Source organism: Bombus bifarius, unplaced genomic scaffold (genome assembly GCF_011952205.1).
Source record: "Bombus bifarius isolate JDL3187 unplaced genomic scaffold, Bbif_JDL3187 scf7180000009125, whole genome shotgun sequence".
Classification (NCBI taxonomy): domain Eukaryota; kingdom Metazoa; phylum Arthropoda; class Insecta; order Hymenoptera; family Apidae; genus Bombus; species Bombus bifarius.
Genome location: NW_022884914.1, coordinates 7,215,268 through 7,235,661, shown reverse-complemented (window position 1 = coordinate 7,235,661; position 20,394 = coordinate 7,215,268). Strand labels below are relative to the sequence as shown.

The 20,394-nt window shown below is 42.7% G+C and overlaps 1 protein-coding gene across 6 annotated transcripts in view; it reads right to left on the bottom strand.

The window, feature by feature from the left end:
- Positions 1 to 20,394, bottom strand: part of LOC117213690 (teneurin-a) — a 702,857-nt gene that overhangs the window by 263,077 nt on the left and 419,386 nt on the right. The window contains exon 1 of one of the 6 annotated variants that reach the window (XM_033459243.1): positions 1,689 to 2,597. The exons of the other annotated variants lie outside the window; for them this stretch is intronic. Within the exon in view, the coding sequence (XP_033315134.1) occupies positions 1,689 to 1,728 (40 nt within the window). The 5' untranslated portion in view covers positions 1,729 to 2,597. Of the gene's footprint in view, positions 1 to 1,688; positions 2,598 to 20,394 lie in introns of those variants that run through there. 6 annotated transcript variants of the gene reach the window in all.

The window sequence follows — 20,394 nt, the reverse complement described above, 5'->3', positions numbered from 1 at the left end:
GAAATCTTATCGAGACTACAATAAGATATTTTCTCGCGAATATCGTTTTGAACAAACTGGGAGGATGATTTGCATGTACTCGATCCAGAACGCGAATCTTTTATTCTTCGATTGGAAAGCGAAATCGATGCGCTTGTCGCGGAAAAAGACGTTGCAAATTTTATTCCATTCCTTCATTTCGTCGCTATCGTATCCAGACCAATTTATATTCCGTCGGAGAGTCGCGCGGAAAGCCTGAAGGACCTAATATAATCCTGGGTACAAGGGGTGGCCGGTACGCTTGGGATCTAACCTGCATACATTTCCCAAATAGGCGCGTTAATGTTAAGAATACCGCGCGCGTGTTTTTCCGCCGCGGAGGGGCGCAAGAAAAAAAATATAACCGTGACGAAAATATTAGGGGAGGTTCGTGTCCCGAGATCTACTGCACCTCCCTTCCTGTAGTTTCGTTCCTATTCGGAAGCAATGCTGAGTACGCATTTATTTCATAAGAGATACTATTTTTTGTCTTTAACTTAATAATAGTGGAGTATATAGGATGGCGTATCATCGAGCGTCGATCGGTGTCGCTTGAGGGATTAGTTCACAACATGGCAATATTCGTAGCAGAAACAGCAGCAACAACTACCGCAACGTCTATTAGCCCTATAGTTCACCGTTGCAAGCAGCTAAAACTACGACAATCGCATCGCCGAATTCCATTTACCGCGATACGTCTGGCGTGGCGTAACTCGGCAAATTAGATGACGTCGTAAGGTAATTTGAGCGGTCTCGAAGGAGCGGCTTTAATTCCGTGTAAATACGCGAACGAACAATTTACAGCTGGAACCCCGGGCCTGGATGAAATTTGCGATTTGACCGATAATTCTACGAAGTTACCCGACGTCCGGCATTTGCATTGTAAATCGGCGATGTCGCCGCGCCGTGGATCGCTTAAGGAGCCCAGCCCGACAAACTTTGTAATCGTATACAATTCTCCAGCTGGCGCTTTTTCCACCGAATAATTAGCAACGCTACCTATTTCGGTACTGGTGTTTCGATACAGCGTCCGTTGCTCTCCAGTATCACCTTTAACAGGTGCAGTTTTGGGTCAAAGTTAAAAGTGGACCCATTGACCTAACCTCGTCACGTACGATCGATCGTTCAACGACGATCATCGGGCAATTATGAATTCGCTAACGATAGTAAATTATTTGTATGATTGGTTAACCATTTAGCTTGTAGAATTTTGTTATTGACTTTCATATTTTGTAAATGAAAAATGTGATTTATATTAGATACCTCGCCGTTTTTCGTGAATTTTTAGGTTAAATTACAGTTGGATGGAAAAATATATTATTTTGGAAAAAACTTTTCATTTAGCTTAGGATGCTGTTAAATATTTTCTAAACGTAATTACGTATATTGGATTTTCTACTTGGATTTAGGCAATTTGTAGGTTAACGTAAAGATAAAATAAAGTTCTTCACAGAAAGAAAGAAATAAACACACAATGCAAACTTACAATGTAGACATTCAACTCAAACATAAAAATTGAGAAAGAAAGAAAACAGAAATAAATTATCCTAAGCCAAAATAAACAACCAATTTTGATAAATACAACAATTCATCTTGTTTTTTATATTAAATTTAAAAGCATGGCTCGCAGGCAAACTGGTAAACATTAACCTAACCCAACTTCCACTTACCAACACGGTCTATGTCTTCTTGCGTATAGTAGTGATGCATCGTTGCTGCTGGGTCAGCTTGCGGTAGCAATTGAATCACTCGGGCGACAGTTTATGGCCGTACGATGATCATCACAACCAATACAGCGGTCACTTTACTCAGCTATTACTCACTTCCATCTCAAACAGTCGCGAGACCGCCCATTCGCCACTTCCTGCACCGTATATAGTTTCGTCCGTGTTTCCAAATCGTAACACTTTATCTAAATCCACGGAAGCCACGGTTTTATCTCCCTCCCCCCCCAATACCAGACTCCAGGTTTGACAAACGAAGTCAAAACGAGTTGCAATCTACGAAAGGCAAAAACGCGTAAACAAGTCACACGACGATCGCTGAACGAAACGACGGTCGTTTACCTTTCACCCTTCGTCCCATAGTTCAACGAAACGTAAGTCGGTCGTATGTAGACCAACGTAAATAATATTCTCGATGATACTCTGGATAAATCGGCGCCAGGTTACCTCGACACACCTTGTCCGCGCACGACGCGGTTAATTTTCGACGTGGCTGTCAAACCAACTGATCTATCGACGCGCGGCTCTTCGGCTGCTTTGCCGACGGCACTGTTTACGTGTACGCGCGGTTACACACTCACACACAATGTATCAGAGCCGTGTTCGTGTTGCAAATCGCCAATATACTCGTGAGGTGCACTCGAATTTTCGCGCGAGGTTTTCGAGTCGAACTTTAAGGTTATGATAGAAGTGAAAGCCTTAACGGGATGCTGTATACGTACGCAACACTCGGCGACCAGGTGGCGGTTGCTCGCGTGGCCGAGCCGGCGGGCTGTGTAATCAGGACGAAGAGAGAAGGAGATAAACTGAGAAAACGAACGAAACGTCAACCGGCGAATCGATTGACGCGATGGAAATTTTCTTGGCGACACAACGATATCAACAACAATCGAAACACGGGCCAAAACGACAGGTCCAACAACATTGTGGTGGAAAACGCTGGTCCGCGACGCGAGTCTGCGCAGTAGGCTGTTCGCGCGGCAGCCACGCTACGCAGCCAGTGGCGACGGTGGCGCCATCACAGTCGTCGCGCCAGCGTCGACACGCAGTACACCCCCGCAACATCCTGCTGCTGCCTACTGCCACCTACAACCCCCCAAAATCTACGGTCCTCATCGTACGCGTTGCAAACGTTCACCAGCCTACAACCGCCGCCACCGTTGCCGCCGCTCGTTCTCCCATCCGCCCCCGACCCACCGTCGCTCGCTGCGGTATCGATTGGCCCAGTTGTCCCTCGTCAGAACGCCGCGGCCGCTCCAACATTCGTACCGTCGTGTTTTCTTCATTTTCGTCTTTCTTATTTCGCATTGCCTTTTTCCTGTTCCGATTTGTTACTTTCATTTGGATGATTTTGAAGAAGAGATGAATGATTGAGGGAAGCGTGTTTTAGATTAGGCTCAGATGCATGTTTTCGTGTTTCCTACGTCTTCGTCTCTCTTATGTTGCTTATTTTCCCTATGTCGATTCATTAATTTGACTTAAACGATTTTAAAGAGAGATAGCATGAACACGATTGAGTCAGGTGAATTTTTAGATTAGATTCGATTAGATATATATCAGGGTGAGGCGAGTGACAATTAGTCTATGTTGAAAGAATGCGATTGGAAGTTATAAAATGCGATCTCTTAAAAACTGAATAAATTTTTTTAACTTTCGTTATCGATCTCGATCTCCATACCAATGTCTTCCTGTTTGTTTTTTATTGAAAAATTACTACCTTTAACCACTTCAAACAAATGGTTGAAAACTGACAAAGAATTTAACTTTCCACCCCTAAACTAATTGGATCAATGAAAACGAAAAGTTTTCTTCAGAATTAAATCTTCGATAATAGACGAACTTCTTATAATAAACGAACGATCAATTCGTAGCAACTAGTTCGTATAGTAGCGACTCTTTTAACAAAAGGCGTCGGAGCTTTGTGAGATCGGCAAAGACGAATCAATTGCACGATCTGCATGCTTCTCAGACTGCGATCCTCACTCGAGGACATCTCAAACAACTTGCTCACGGAAGGACAATTACCAAACTATAGGATCCGGACTGTAGACGGTTGTTACACAATTCGGAATACTGCAAGAACTTTCGATCATGCCCGGCAATCCACCGGGCGATATTGCATCCCACTAGAGGAAGCTACTTCGAACGTTCACGCTGATACGCAGCCTCTGAAAGCTCAACTTCCTCGGGAATACGACACTTCTTCGTCTTTATCGCCGATAAAACACTCTTCTACAATTTGGCCAAACGTATCCAAACCGGGCCTTTCTTTACTAACTTTCGTAATGTACAGGCTGTTCACGAATTCATGGTATCGATACATCCAGTGTATAGTATTTATCGAGTACTTATTGAGATGGCTGGCAAAGTAATGGCAATCGCGATAAAATAATACTTTCTTTTATTATTATAAAAAAAACATGATAAATGAAGATGAATTTTTCATATCTTCTTCCATTAAGAAGAGAAAATACATCAGAATGTGTAGTATACTATCTTGCCGCAAAGGCTATTCTTGCACAATTTATTTCAACCAAGACTCGATTATATAAATTTCATTTATTATTCAATTATTTTGTACTGAAGGAAGCTTCCATCAAAAATACCTTTGTCGGTACATTTTATTTAAGACACACACACACACACTCTCTCTCTCTTTCTCTTTATTATCTCCTCGCAGAAAAAAAATCTTCACATATCAAGATTCTTCCAGTATCAACGATAAAATAAAGGCGAAAGCACAATAGATTTTTGGAAGAAAATTCCGGAATTCCAAGGGAAACTAGTCCTTAGGCTTCTTCTGTTGATCTGAACGAGGGTGGATCGTTCGCCGGGAAACACGGGGTATACGGGGCAATGGTAGCCAGTGCGATCGTGACCGGGGAGAACCAGAAAACAGGAGGGCGCATAAACGACAAAGGAGGGCAGGCATTATTACGTGCCAGGGCTGAATGCATGACAATGCCAAGCGAGATTCTCGTTCCTCGTTCGTTTCCACCGATCCCAAGCATCGAGTTCTCTCTCTGTACTTCGGCTTTGTCCCCTTGGTCGGTGGGAGTCTCGCGGGTGCGGCCCAAGCACCGTCATGGGACCGCCATCGCTTCCACAATGCTACGCTAACAAGGTCAGCAATTAATGAATCGCTGGAAACGCGTCGCCATAAAAATGCGACTATTCTAGGGGGACTCTACGCATATGTATGGCACGGGGTGACTAGAAATCGACTTCCAGGTTGACGTGGCCCTTTAAATTTCGAAAAGAGAAGAGAACCAAAGAACAAAATTGCGTATAGAACAGAAGAGTGTTCTCTAATATATAATAATATAAATCTAATATAAATTGTCGATGTGGTGAATAGTCCAATCAGTAGATATTGAAAATATATATATACAAAAAAAAAAAAAAAAAAATTGATGTACACTTCTGTAGATGATATCAAGAATACTTCTATACTTTCTATACTTTATGGAAAACGAAGTTCTCTCTAGATAACAATTACTGCTGCAAAGGTTCGCTATAGCTGGTGTCATAAATTAAAAAAAAAAGAAAGAAAAGCAAAAAAAGAAGAGGGAAAAAAAAGAAGTAAAAATAATACTACTATATCTATGCATATGGTAATATCCACGTTTTTTAGCTCGCTAACGGACTTTTCACGTGTCAATAATTCTATCGTCGCGCGAAAAGAAATCGTACACGCGTTTCAAAGTTTTTCTGTTTCGCGTAGCGCAGCCCTCTCTCTGGCGCGCGTCCTCTTTATGAAAACTCGCGGCCATTCTCGTCCGACTGCCGCGGTAACGGATGAACTATTTTCCCGTGAATATTTCGGAACTATCAAAAAATATCCTTTGAGGTAAGCATCGCTGGAGAGGCCCGCCGGTGGTTTGCATTCGCCTACTGTGAAAATGGAACTCTTCAAAAATTGAGCGCAACACGTTCCAGATTCAACCAGCTGATATTTCTATTCAGTTGCAATAAAAAATGCCTCTCTTCTTTCGCGTTCCTCGTTACAAAACAAATAAAAACAAATAAAAAAAAAGCGAAAGAGGAAAAAAAGGGAAAGAAATGAGAAAAAAAGGAGGAAATCCTTGTACTTACAAGGAAACGGTAATATCGATGAGGTAGATAAAGAAACGTAGTTTCATTCAAAAATCTGTGGCTGTTATTACTCGTTGGTGTCTCGAAGTTTCCTCGGTTTTGCTTTATTCGTCTGTTATTAATACCAATATTAATCTAGAGACAAATATTACACGGGATTTCACACACGTTATCGAATGAAAATGTTTTCTATTTGTACGCTCGCCACTGTATAAAAATTGTCTGAATCGTATGAGACAGCTTTGCAACCTTCCCAACTGCAATTCAAACCGCAACGAAATAGATGAAACACAAACTGCACAGCGAACAATGTTTTATACGTTACAGATCGTTATACGTTAGAGATAAAAAGACCAGGGCTGTAACAGCGTGGACGTTTGACGTCAGTATGGCGAAATGGTTGGAAAATAACGAAAGTAAAACGGCGGTCATTCATCGTCGCCTACCGCGATTTTTTAGCGCGCTGGAAATTCGCACTTTTATGATTTCGTTTAAATTACACGGAAACCGGGTCCCCGTTCGACTGGAAACATTACTTTGGAAAATTGACCGCGCACCGGCAAGGGATGGAAGAGGAAAGAACACGAGGGGTGCACGCGTGTTATTTCCATAAATGTCCCCAATGCATAGAATTCGAACGTGAAACGGTAAAACCTCCACCTCGAGGAAATCGATTCTTCGTTTCTGAATTTTTTAACGTGGTTTTAATTTTCGAGTTTTCACCTAGAAGCTACAATTGTTATATACTTCCTCGTTTGGATCTTGTTTCTTTTTTAAATGATTAATAGAACGAGTGAGTGTGAATTATTTGTGTTGGTCCTTTCGACAACTTGAATTAATAATTTATTCGCGGCGCGCAGAGAAAGTTGATTATATTCGTAAGAATTTAATGTTTGTCATTTTCAATTCATTTGACTGAATTATCTAAACGCGAAAGTGAAAAGTGAACAGGAAAAATGATAGAAATACGTAAAACAAGGACGTAGTCCGCTTTCTTACGGTAACCCAACACCTTAATTAGCACACGATCACATTCATAATCCAAAGTGGTTGAAAAATTAAGCGACAGAATCGTGTAATGCCGTCTACGCGGATGCAAGGTCATCAGCGCGTATAATTCGGTGTTTAACGTAAACGTTAGCGCATTCCTTCGGCGCCCTAATGCTTGCAACGATACGTAGCCCGTGAAAGTAAACCACTGCCGCGACGGATTCCTCGCCTTGCACCGGGAGCCACTAATTACAAGGGACCCGGTAAATTACGTAACTTTCACAAGGCTCTACGTTCTAATTTGCCTCGATCGTTAAAAGTGTCTTCGCCCTCCAGTTTATGCATATTCATCGGCCAATTTCCTTCCTTTCTTTCCTTCCCTTATCTCTCTTTCTCTCTCTCTCTCTCTCTTCCCCTTCTTTTCTTTCGAATCGTTTCTCTCTTTTTAACGAGTCGGCGAATCCGAATGAACACCACTTGATTTATTCCATTCGGAACCATCGACCAGACCGTCCCCTAATCATCGTTTTGTAAATTAATGGTGGGCAACGTCGCGTCGCTTCGCGGTTGATCGTGGCGTCGCGGCGCGGATATAATGCACCTATGCGGCATCTCCAATTAACGCGGATGACATCGCTGCATTCCGATAGATACGAACAAACGTGAATGCATACGAGAGAAAAAGAGATAGAGATAGAGATAGATAGATAGATAAATAGATAAAGAGAGAGAGAGAGAGAGAGAGAACGACAGCATTTCTCGTTATTATACAACGTATAACGAGAGGCTATAATTACCTTCGTATATACGGTGCACTTCGTTATCTACGACTCACCGCTGCTAATTATCTCCGCGACTTTTGATACCTGTTCCTTTTTTACTGTTTTTCCTCTTTTTTCAGGATATTTTTACGGGGGAGATCTAATGACGAGTATATAGGAAGGTGTGGAGGGTGCGAGAAATAGGGTTTTATGGTTTTTGTGGGGTGGGTGTCGCGGGTCTCTTGCAGAGTTTATGGACAGTTTATTCATCGTATAACGATCCGTACAGTAAATTCTAATCTTCGAAGTAGAGCGTATTGGATTCTGCGGGTTTATTGGGCAAGGGTGAATAAAAGAAATTAAAGAGGGAGAGGAAGAAGAATGAAAGGAAATGGGTGGAAAATGTAAGGGGAATGGAGTAAACATGGAACAGAAGAAGAAGAAGAGAAACGGAAAGAAAGTTAAAGGAAAGTACGATGAAAGTTCCAAAATACATCGTTGCTTATGGCGTCGCATCAAGCGTGGGATTAACTGAAGTGAAAAAGCTATTACAGAAGAACGTTCTGGCGTTTTCAACTTGAAGCATCAAAAAAACAAAAAAAAAATTCATCCCCCATTTTTAAAACGCTCGACCAGCTTATGAAGGCTTTCTCAATGTTTTGAAGAATCTTCATGCTCGTGAAAGCATCTCGATCAATGGAATACCAGCTACGACACGGAAACTTCATTCGGAACCACAACTCCTCTGGAAGAAGAGTCCATCGAACAATCGTAATCTGGGAACCGGTTCGGTACCTAATTCGTGTTACACGGCTCGCAAAAACCGGTAACAGAATTCCACCTGGCAGTGACGCGTTGGAAATCAAATTGGCCTGGCCAGGGTCACGCGACCTCCGCCGACCGGTGAGAGCAAAAAGAAAGAGACAGAGAAAGCGAGCCATCCAGAGCGAGCTGATTAAATCAACGAATCGAAACTTCACGGCAAGTCGCGGTCATTCAATTTCCCCTGGACTCTCCAAGGCTTTCGTCGATGCAGCCGTAACCTGCCGGGAGCTACTGGCCCAGCGAAAAGTTCTCTTTGATCGTGGATTGCATCGGCCAAGATAAAACGGGACGCAGAATAGAACCTACTAAAACAGCGAAAGAGAAAGAAGCTGAAGCGGCAGAACTAGAGAACCGAACTAGAGGAACGAGGAAAACGGAACAGAGTTCGCGAACAGAGAAGGAACCAATGGAGGGTGCAACACAGAGTGAACACGGTAGAGTAGAAAGGGAAGGGTAGACGAAAAGACAGCGGAGCTCGACGTGCCGCGACGACTCGCAGCGTGAACGAGAACGAGAACGAGAGGAAGAGTTGGTTGGTAGGAGGAGAAGAGTTACGGGAGCGCATCCACCGAATCACAAATGAGTTGCGAGACTCGATTAAGCATCTTCCGGATGCATTATTAAGGGTACCGGCTAAAGGGGAGAGGAGTAGCGAGAGAGTGGACTCGTCCAGAGGGTTGGATACGTCGACGTCAGCTAACTTGGGGGGTGGGCGAGCAACTAATGGGTTGTAGCCGGTATGTGCAGCGGATTATACGTCCTCGGTCAAGCCGGTACAAGCCATCGTACGTGGAGAAGCTCCAGAGAGCGACAGAGAGAGAAAGAGAGAGAGAGGGAAAGAGAGAGAACTCGATAGAGCGAGAGAACGTGAATGTGACGAAAGAGCAGGATATCGCTCGAACTATCTGTGCAGGCTTAACCTGCAGACTTTATGAACGGACCAGTGTCGAGTTCAAGGAAGATAAGAGCCAACCACCTCCGTGGTGTCTTCGTGCCTTCGTTCGTTGAAGTAGGAGATGCGGCCTTGCGAGTCTGTTCTCGTTTCCGTTTTAGGAAAATGCGAAATCCGGTGGATGCTTCCGTAGACACGCGGCCGTCGCTGGGGGTACATTCCATGCACAGCTTTCCAACGATTAACGGTAGATTTCGTGATGGGGATTTTGAATTTAGGTGGGTAGGATGGAGGCCTGTTAATATTCAAACGGTCATCCTCTCGAGGTGGAAGTGGAGGATGTAAAGAATTAACGGCTAGGTTATCGTAATTTTGTCGTCGTTTGGGAATGGCACGGCTGAATTAATACGAGTTGCGAAGGATTTTAATGGGTTCTGTGAAATGGGAAGCAGTTGGTTGAGAGGATGGTCGGTAGAATAGCGCAATGTGCTGTCAACTAGAGGTTTAAACGCGCGTAGTTTCTTCATAACTTCCACATCTTTTCATACAGAGTCTGCTGATTTTAATCAGAGCTCGATACTACACGTAAGTTGTATTGAAAATGTTAAAAAATAAACGTTGATACAAAGGGATTCCCAAAAGTAAATTAGTACGTTCAAAACAACGGTGATTCACATGATGAATTGGTCCATCCTTCTCACGCAATAAATTAAATACGTTCCAATTTATACAACTCGATATAAAATGCTCAATTTAAGCGCTTGTTTGCGTAGATCAATCGACAATTGAACACCAATTTAGGTTACCTACCAATTTCATTTGAAAATCTCCGGGAATTAATTCGTACAATTAATCAACTTCTACAAATTTCCAATTACTATCAGCAAACTGAAAGTTAATCGAGGAATAAAGAATTCATTGCCGTTGTTAAACGTACTCCATAATCATCAGCAGAATGTATTCCTCCATAGAGAGTTGTTCAACAAACCCATAAAAATAAACTCACTAGACGGCAAAATTGAAGATGACAAGAAGTAAAATCGATCTCCGTCGTTGTCACGTCCTCTACAAACTTGAAATAGCGAAAAATTTTTATGGTTTCGTAAGAACCATCACATATTCCCTTCGCCCCTTGTTATCGAGTCATGTATCCTGTTAGATTTATAAATATTATATTTATAAGACTAAAAAGATGAGAACTTTTCCAATTTAATTTGGGATATCGGAGTTTCTGACATACCATGCCCAATTGAAAGGCATCCAGCTAATGTAATATTAAAGGAAATTTCCCTTTGGAAACCTCGTACAATTATTCTAGCATTCCTTCCACTTCCTAAAACAATTTGCTGATTTCTTTTTTAAAAGCTCCATTATCTACCTGGTCGCGTTCTCTTGTATCTCTTAATTAAACGTTGCCTTCTATTTTTCTAATTAAATTCAATCCGTTTGCAGTTTCTTCCGTTGAAACGACAATTTTAGCTTTGCAAAAATTTCGAATTCGATGGGAACCAAATCTGGGTCATAGAAAAATTGGCAATCCTGTATGATACGCTATTTTGCAAAAAATTGCTAAAATTTAAAAGTCAAATTTCTATCGCTTGTTGATTATCAATGCAACTGTTACAGAGCGCATAAGCTGATACGTAAGCTCCATATATATGTACATATCGTCCATACATACGCAATAAGGTTTGTTTTCAACGTTTGCTAAGTTACATCAAGATCACGCGATACGTTTACGAGATATTCAAATGGCTGGATACATTCCGCACATCGTATTGCACGTTCAACACATATAAAAACACATATACTTTATACTTAGACCGTCCGATCTACGCTATCTTCGCGTAAGTATCCATAACCGAGGTGACAGGGTCAGCCTTGACGGGCAGGAGGTGACTGTGAGGGCTACTTCGCGCGGGATTTCAATTTCATAGCGCGCCAGAACGTCATTCGATCCTTATTCCCGCTTATAAACGCGAAAGGCGTTGCGATAAAAGTTACCAGGCTGTCCAACCTCGAGAAAATGGCAGAGTCATGGCCACTGATGAAACGAGTACGTAGAAAAGGCGATAAGAGAGTCGAACTCTGGCGCGTGAATGGATACTTGGAGAGTTTTTCTGTTTGAGATGTTGCGTAACATTTTATATATATTTACGTAGAGTGTTATTAAATTAGAGAATTGAATAGAGAATTAGATTGCTACAGACGACAAAAAATAGGATAATAGACCTACACAGATTGCGAATGAATACTAAACTAAATGAATAAAAGAACTAAATAAATGTCACTTTACATTTCTTATCTGTTCATGTTTAAACATACCACGGGCATAAACAAAAGATAGTCCTGACTATAAAATAGAATTTGGTTGATAAATCAGCATGGACAAGCGACAAATAACGAGGTTGCTTAAAAAAATCAGTTAACGGGAATATTATTTAAATCCGTGATGGCAATAACGGGAATATCGCGTGAATGATTACGCCGTGCCGGCTGAGTGGGGGATCACCGCGGAGCAATGGGCAGCGTTACTATCGCAGCCGACGCTACCACCAGTGGCATCAGCAACGCCATCAACGCCACCACCACCATAGCCAGCATCCCCATCGCGACGACCGCCGCCACCACTGGCAGCGTGGCCGGCGGATAACCTCCGTTTGTAATATTATTTCAGGTATGTGTACGCACGCACGCAGACCTATGCTGATACGATGAACAGCTACATATTATGCGCGTACGCATAGACACGTGGAGCAACGCTGGTGTTCGGTCTGTCGCCGCACATGTTGGTTGCCTGAATGCACGCGAGCCACCGGTAGCGCAATCGAACAGTATAAAAGGAGATAGCGGTCCGAATATCTGCGAAACGCTCTGAAACGGCGATGCTTTTATTCGCGTGCGCCCGCCATCACCGGCAAATAGCTTTTGCATAGTTATCTCGGTTCTCTGATATCTGTCGCCGTTCAAATGTACCGCGTCATTAGTGGCGGCCCAAGCGCTGCGCGCGCACCTGCAACGCTCTGTGTCACGCTGATATGCTCTCGGCGCTTGTTTACGTTTTCCCCAGCGTAGCTTGCGGCTACGTCGTTACGGTTCGCTCGATGCACAGCCCATTTCCGATGCAACCCTCGATTACTCTTCGGGAATGGACTTGACGGAGAATACTACGAAAGTTTATTTTGTAACTCGCGTGGATTTGTTGATGGGCGCCTCGCGAGGTTTGCATGCCGATAATTGATGTCTAATGGGCCGCGGCTCGATTCAGAGGATAGCTTGTATCGTAGAATGTTTTGATTAGGTTAGAAGAGAATAAGAATCTTAGAGATGTAAGATACGACTCGATCTATTTCCTACTGGAAATCTTTTTACGCACGATTTCTTGTAATAGCGTATATGCGCTGAAATAGAGTATACATCAGTTCATACGTACAGCGATAAGAAATAGAGAGGCTATAGTAACACTTCGTAGTAAGTAAATTGGGTCAAAGACACAGGAGTACTTTAGACAATTAGGATTATACTTCGTATGTACCTTGGAAATCAAATTGCAGGTTATACACATTTACCAATCTCGGTAAACGTTTAACCTTATTGCAACTAGTACTTCTAAATCGTAGTATCCAAAATCTACACACTAAAACGTGGGAAAACTTATCTGAATCTTCCCAGAAGTCAGGAATCCTCATCCTCTGACTAGGATCCAGTACGAAGGGAGACGAGGAAAACGGTAACGACGTTTCGGACACCGGGCTGCCCTGATGTTATCGTCCGCGAGAATTGGTTTGCGCCCCGTCCTTTACACTGTTTAATATCGACGCATGTTATTCGGGTCCGATCGGCCGATAACGATATTCCATCGACGAGGGCGTACGCCTTGGGTGTTCGAAAAAAACGTTGAAAGAATGGGTTCGAGGGGTAACGGGAAGCGTCACGTGCGCGAGATCTTGATCGTGTCGCCTCGTCGACGTGTCGGGACACGTGTTATTCGTGCTGACAGTTGCGCAGCGGAGATGGCCCTCGGATTACGCCGCCGTGAGGATAAATCCTCGAATGGGGCGCGCGACTTCTGGCTGCCCATGTCGATCCGAACACGGCTGAGCAGATATGCTCGTGAAACGCGAACTGACACGCAGATCGAGTCGATCTTCCTCCTCTAGTTATGTGGATGTGCGCAACACATTCGTCGGGGAAGATGAAAGTTAGCCGGGGAAGATGTGGGTGGATCATGATGTAACGTGTTCTTGGCTTTGAATGAAGTCGAGCTGGATTTCGTCGTCGTCGTTACACAGTTGTAGGTGTACGTGTAGGTACAAATTGTTATTTATCGATATTTTCGTATTATGGTAGAGCTTTAGTTATTTGAAACCATCAGGCTACAAATAATTCGCGTAACGAGAATGTTCAAATAAATAAGATAAATTACGTTTCACTGTAATTGCATTTTTTCAAAGTTAAGAAATCACGAACGAAGAATTATGAATTAGGTTGCAAGCAGACATCTTCAACAAATGCAGTAATATATACTCGACACATGTTCGACACTTGCCAGGGAAATCTGCCTAAACTTCCATACGTGACAGCAGGCGCGATAATCGAGCAGATCTACGAGGAAGAAGCGATCACGTCAGCGCACCAACGTTCAGAGCCATAGACCGAGATGGTGTCGGTGCAATTTGGAAGAACGTAGACGCATTCGCCATAACCGTGCCGGATGCGTCCGGCCATATGGTATATGCACGGTTAAGCTGGGGTAGCTAACCGTTCTTCCACCTTTGAAAATACATTTTGGACAACGTTGTCGTTTTCCAAAATACATTTTTCAATGGCAAAGTCGTCACCTTATGTTACAAAAGTGTCATGAATTCCTCTGATCCTTATTCTTTATGACAAAAGAGAAATAGGGTTTTCTAGCTATGTTCATAGAAATTTACAACTTATCATTATCACTATCATTATGGCCCAAGTATATTTCATCTTAAAATTTGCCTATGCTCTAATTCAAGGACGCCAACGTCTCTCGAATCGATGTTCCACGAATTCTAAAATATCCCTCGATTCATCCGCAGGGACACGAATAGAGGATGGTAATGTTCCATGGATGCGACGATCCATCCCCAAGGTCGTCCCTGAAACCATGCACAGTGTCATGCAAACGTACGGAGAGGAAAGTGACATGGACCGGCTGACTCTTCGTTGACCTCATCCTTTCCGGTTTCATCTGCCCCGCTCCCTCTGTCCCCTTTGACGGCGTGTATCCCCATAGCTGGCGGACCCTGAAGATCAATACACGCACTACGCTCTCCACCTCGCATGACTTCGTACGGATTCTTCATTCAACGTCGACTGTTTTGTATTCCACCGGCCTTCGGAACGCTGTTTTCTTGGTCATTTATCGTGCGTTATACTCGTCGCCATGAATATCTAATAGATTCGCCCATTCCGTCCCGTTACGTTCCATTACTTTTTGCATTGTTATTCATAGATTATATCGGCAGGCTGTTGCTATGCGTTCCCATCGCAGTCGTTTCGTTAACGCGTATGTGCTTTTTGTCATCGACTTTGTTTTTAAACGAGGAAATCGTCATTTCTCTGTGAAACGTTTTTGCGATAACATCGACGTTGAATGTCAGCAGAAAACGAAAGATCACCGAGATTACGTAATTGACACTTAAGATCGTTACACGATCGCGTGATCGCACGATGTTATCAAGAAACTATCATTAGGATTCCACGTTTAGGGACGGAACAGGACATTGAAATTTGATCGTATACGTAGAAAATTATTTTTACAGTTAGTGTTAGTGCAAAGATCGAAATTTAGGAAATAAATCTAACGTATCGTTAACGACGTATCAAAAATCGCACACGGAACAACATTCCCTCAAATTGTATCGGAGACCCGGTTCGAGCTAGAAAGGAAGCAACGTTTCGTCAAGTTCGAGCAAGATCCACGAAGCGTTCCCGGTTTTCCTTTTACATTCGATCCGTTAGCAAACGTATTTTCCCTGGGACAGTCGGGGAAACGGCGCGAGAAGGAAAGACAGAATTATGGAGATAGCATTAGAAAATTTATACGACAGCCGGCCCGAGTGGCTGCACGGAAGAAATATGTTCACCGGATAATCGGATTGAAGTTACTGCACATACGTAAATGCGCATCGGAAACACGTTATTCGGCTATTTTTAGAAGCTGTTTTCCACCTCATAACACTGAATTCGACGAGTGCTGGCTGGTCTGGGTCGGTATCGCGCCATCGAGCGCGCAACCTGCGAAGCGCAGCAAAATTTTACAGCCTCCCTTACCTCATTCCGGGAGTTGCATATTCCTGTCTTTTCCCGATATCACGCGCGAAGATTTCCGCTTATCGCCCACCTATAATTTTATTCCATGTGTAATATGCTGTTCTATAGAACGGAATCGCTCGAGTCAGAATTGACCACTTGAGTATGGAAGGGTTGAGTATGGTACACGAGAGCTTGACGTCGATACTACGATTTGCAGTAATTAGTAGCTTTCTGAGTACGAAATAGGGTTCGATACAGCACTTCAAATGGCTGATGTTAGTTAGAATCGAATCTTATTTAAGAACTGGAATTATTAACATTAACCAATGATAGCTTTCATTGGATTTCAAGTACTCGCGGTACTCTAAAGTTTACGTAGAGAACTGTTGGATGACTGATCCTTTCTTGCAATTAGCCATGATTCACAAAGGAAACTTGAGACTCCTCTAAAACAAGTTACATTGTTGGCTTCAAAGCAACGTTACTGTTCCGTACTATATATACAGTAATTAAATCAATGATAAGGCTTCTACAAACAATAGCTTCAATTGCAACATTAACATTTCCAACATCTCCTGTGAAGGTAACCAAACATCAAGTAATAGAATACGATCACTATGTACTTTGTAGACGCGATCAAATAGGACTCGTCATCTTCCTATGTCACCCCTTTATCATTTCAAAAGTTGAATCGATCCGAGAAGTATATTTCACGTACTCGAGCAATGCGACGAATCTAATCATTTTCGTTGAATCTAAATTATGTGAAGTATGTGGTCAAAGAGTCAGGCAGAACATAAGCAAGCAATGAATGCATTAAAACTTTATATGAGAAAAGTATAACTCGCTATAGCAAACTACACTAATTAAAGCCTGAACGTCTAATAAATCCTCGCTTCTTTCTCATACATCGAATCAAAGATGAACAAATAGTTTGCTGGCATTTAAATTACACCGGTGTAGCGAAGTGTACAACGCGATGGTTTGTCGCGAGCGCAGTAACGATCCGTCGTGGTGATCGGAGCTAAAGAGAAGAGCCACAGAAGAGGAGGATGCAAGATAGAAAACGATGCGACGAACGTCGAACAACAACAGCGGAACCGAACGACGGGCAAGTTGACCAAAATGGAAACGAGTTTCTTCCTCGGCCCGTTTTACAATACCGTGCGAATGACACGCGCGGAAAACAGGTGGACACGAAAGTTGCACCACGTTGAACGCCCCTGGCACCACGATCATTCCCATGTTCATTAAAACGCAAACGAATTCCATGTGGAACGACGTCCACCACCGAAACGACCTGACTCGACCAGTTGTCCTGTCTTTTCGTCCTCGACCACAGGGATATCGTGTCGCCTGATATTCTCTGTTTCGCAGTAACTCGCCGGAATACGCGAGAACTCGAGAATATCGCGTTGGAGAGGAGAATGGTCAAACAGTGCAAAATTTGTATCTCTTCGGCCACTTAAAATTCTAATAAGGCGTCATTCTGTAAATCCTCAAGCATAAAAGTACAGGTACAAAGTTGTAAAGAACGTGGATGAAGCTGACGGTGTAGCGAAATACGTTTCATCTTTTCTTAGAAGTAAATTCCAGTATAATTACATTTTATGAGATATTTACATCGTAATACATTACCTTAATTCCTGGTGCTTTATCGTCGTTAATTAACAATTTCGGCCATGTTTTTACATACTATATAAATATCGATTCTCCTTTACGAAATGTAAAGGTTCAAACCAGCGTTTGAATTTTTGCATTTCATCCACTCATTTCGAAGTTACCACTATGATCATTTGAAGTCGGAAAGTTGCAATTGGCTTTCCGCAGCACCGACAACTTCATCTACATTTTTTACAATTTTCCCATCACATTTGTTACAAATGATTGTACTTTTATTATATCTCAGGACACTGAATCCCGATTACAATTTTAGATTTATTGAAGGTGCACACATTTGACAATTTTCGACAATCCTCCTTTTCATTCAGATTGATTTTTGAATCTTGCAAATAAATTTTTGAATTTCCTCGGCGCAAGAATATAGAGGAGACTATGCACGTTCCCTCGATATTTTAATTCACCGAAATATTCTCCGTTTTATAGTTAATCGCAGGAGAGAACTCTCTCAAAATTTTCTTCTGTAAGTACCAACGACATATTTCACTAAATAATTCACTAGCTCGCAAATACATATGCGCAATGTCAATTGATATTTTATGCATCTTCAAAGAAACCGTCAATGAAGATACAGCTTGCAGTGCAGTGAAGTTCACAACTCCATTTCCAATCTCAGAATGGAATTCTTCCATGTTAAGTGGACGCTCGTTTGTACGAGAAGAAATAAACGAGGTTAAATAAATGTCGAGCGTACCAACCCCTCTTCCTAACGGCTTTCGCCTTGATTCTTCTGCGTTCCCTGTCCAAGTTTCCCAAATTTCAACCCTAACGACCAGGCGCATACACGGGGCAATCAAATTCCGCGTTTCCGCTCGCGATATCTAAACATCACCCCTCCAGGAACTCAGAAGGAAGTCGCCGAAACGACTCTGCAGCTCGACGAGTTTCCGGCAGTCGAATCGGTTGCTGCGAATAAAACCTTCCTGGCAGGCGAACTTCGCATTAGCATTTGAAAAAATGTACGGACCCTCCTGTGTAAGCGTGCACGTGGCAAACAGGGAGAGAAATGATGAGATAAAAGGAGAGGGGAGTGAAAGGGTAACATGCGAGAATAACAGGTTTCGAGATACAATCGTGTTAATGTGATTGGTGTATCGAAATTTTGTTGCGATAAACGATTGTTCCAGTGCAAAGTCAGAGTCTAAAAATTAATTACAGTTTTGATTACGCTTAACGAGTTCATGATGGATTGCTGGCGTCGGCAATCGATTCTTAACGATATTTAACAAAATTGTAACTTACGGGTGAATTCTATCTTTTTTTTCTTGCCTCTAATTTGTACAAGGAACGTAGGTAAAAATTTGTGAAAGTAATCAGATAGTAACAACTATTTAATTGCCATTTAAACATCAATCGATCCCAACTTTCGAACATCGTTTATACTATTTTCTTCTTCTATTTTCCTATTTATTATCTCTCTCTCTCTATTACTCGGCGAGTATTTGCCCAACGAAATATTCATAGCCTTCTCGTGTTCGTACAATAACCATCACGTTAGACCGACGCGGCATAATGATCCACATCGATATTACTATCCTTGTAAGATGAAAAAGAGGATAGTTGGGCAGGAGTCGTTCCAGCAGACTCGCCAATTCGAAGAAGCCGCGATCCATCGATCCTATCGCTTCATTTTCGCGACGTTACGACCACGGAACGGCGTTACAACCTTTATCGGTGCTCGTCGATTACTTCCAGCGATCGATGGAACGAGTTACGTCGTCGTATCGCGTTGTGGAAGAAAGTACGGCGGAATCGATTTTCAAACACGAACAGAGAATAGAGATGGAAGCGGATGAAACAAACGATGATGTTACGTGCACGACAAAATTTTGGAATTTCCAGATTTATATGGTGAACACACTAGATGCAAAGCTAAAAGTTCAGAATCATTTTCTGCGTGTGATATTTTTATATCAGTTTATCTCTTAAATAAAGTAGATTCGAAAGGAATTCATTTTATTGAGAAATGTATAATTTTGTGTGCTAGACTAGATTAGACGCGTAGTAGTGACACACGTATGTGAATATGAGTGTGTGGAAGTACGTGTGTACGCGGCGTCTCGAAAAGCAGACGAATGTAACTGTTCCGTTGGCAGTGTGGTATGGAAGATGGTGAGACAAAGAGAGCGCTGAGACGCATGCAAATGTATATCGACGAAGATCCTGAAAATCGTTTATTAAATAAAACTATAACTATTTTAATTTGAATTCTAAGTGTAACCTTAATGTTCCTTTACTTTTATTTCGGCAATTAAGATACCCAATTCTCAACACATTTCAAATAAGGTTTATTACAAAATAAACTCACATACCATAGTAATGTGAACACAAACACACACATATCTTCTCTATTCATTTGAAAAGTTGCAAAGTTTCGTGAAAGTTTCTAGAAGGAAAAAAAGACGATTGCGGATGAAAGACGGCCGTCAGCGAGTTTCCGGCGAATCCGAAAAGTCGGTCGTCGCGGGCCACGTAAAACCGGTGGAACACCACCGGCAGCAACCGGGCCATCCCTCTTGCCGCCGCGTGCACACACGTACACGACTCGACGCCAGGGGATGGAAATATAGGCGGTCATCCCCTAAACCAAAGTAACGACAGCCGACGCCGCCGGCGTCCATACGTCTTCTCCCTAAACCGTCCAATAAATCGAAGAAATCGATTGCTGATTGAATGGAAGCAAGTAGATTGCCATTTACTTTCTCTCTTCGTCCCGTGACGGTCCGAATTCTTCTCTTCGTACGTCTTTCTCGACGACCTCTCGGCGCGACCTCTTAGAAGCCAGTCGAGCTCGGTGCACGCGCGTGAATTTTTTCGCGAAATTTAAAAAATGATTTTGTAGTTTGAAAGGTGCATTTCTCTCGACTATAATCTATAGGGGATGTGATTTCGTTTATCGAACGCGTAACGGAAGGAAGTAACGATGATAGATGGTGGCTGCTTCGCGTCGATTAAAATTTCAGTGTCCCAGATTGACTGGTTCTCGAGGTCGGGGTTGCCTTTAGTTTTCGAAGCAAGTGGAAACACGTCCTTTGGGAGGCCGGTGATTTGTAGGTACTTTAAGGGTTGCTCGTCGGTTTGCGAGTTGGAAAGGTACAAAGACGAATCGCGGCGAGCTCTG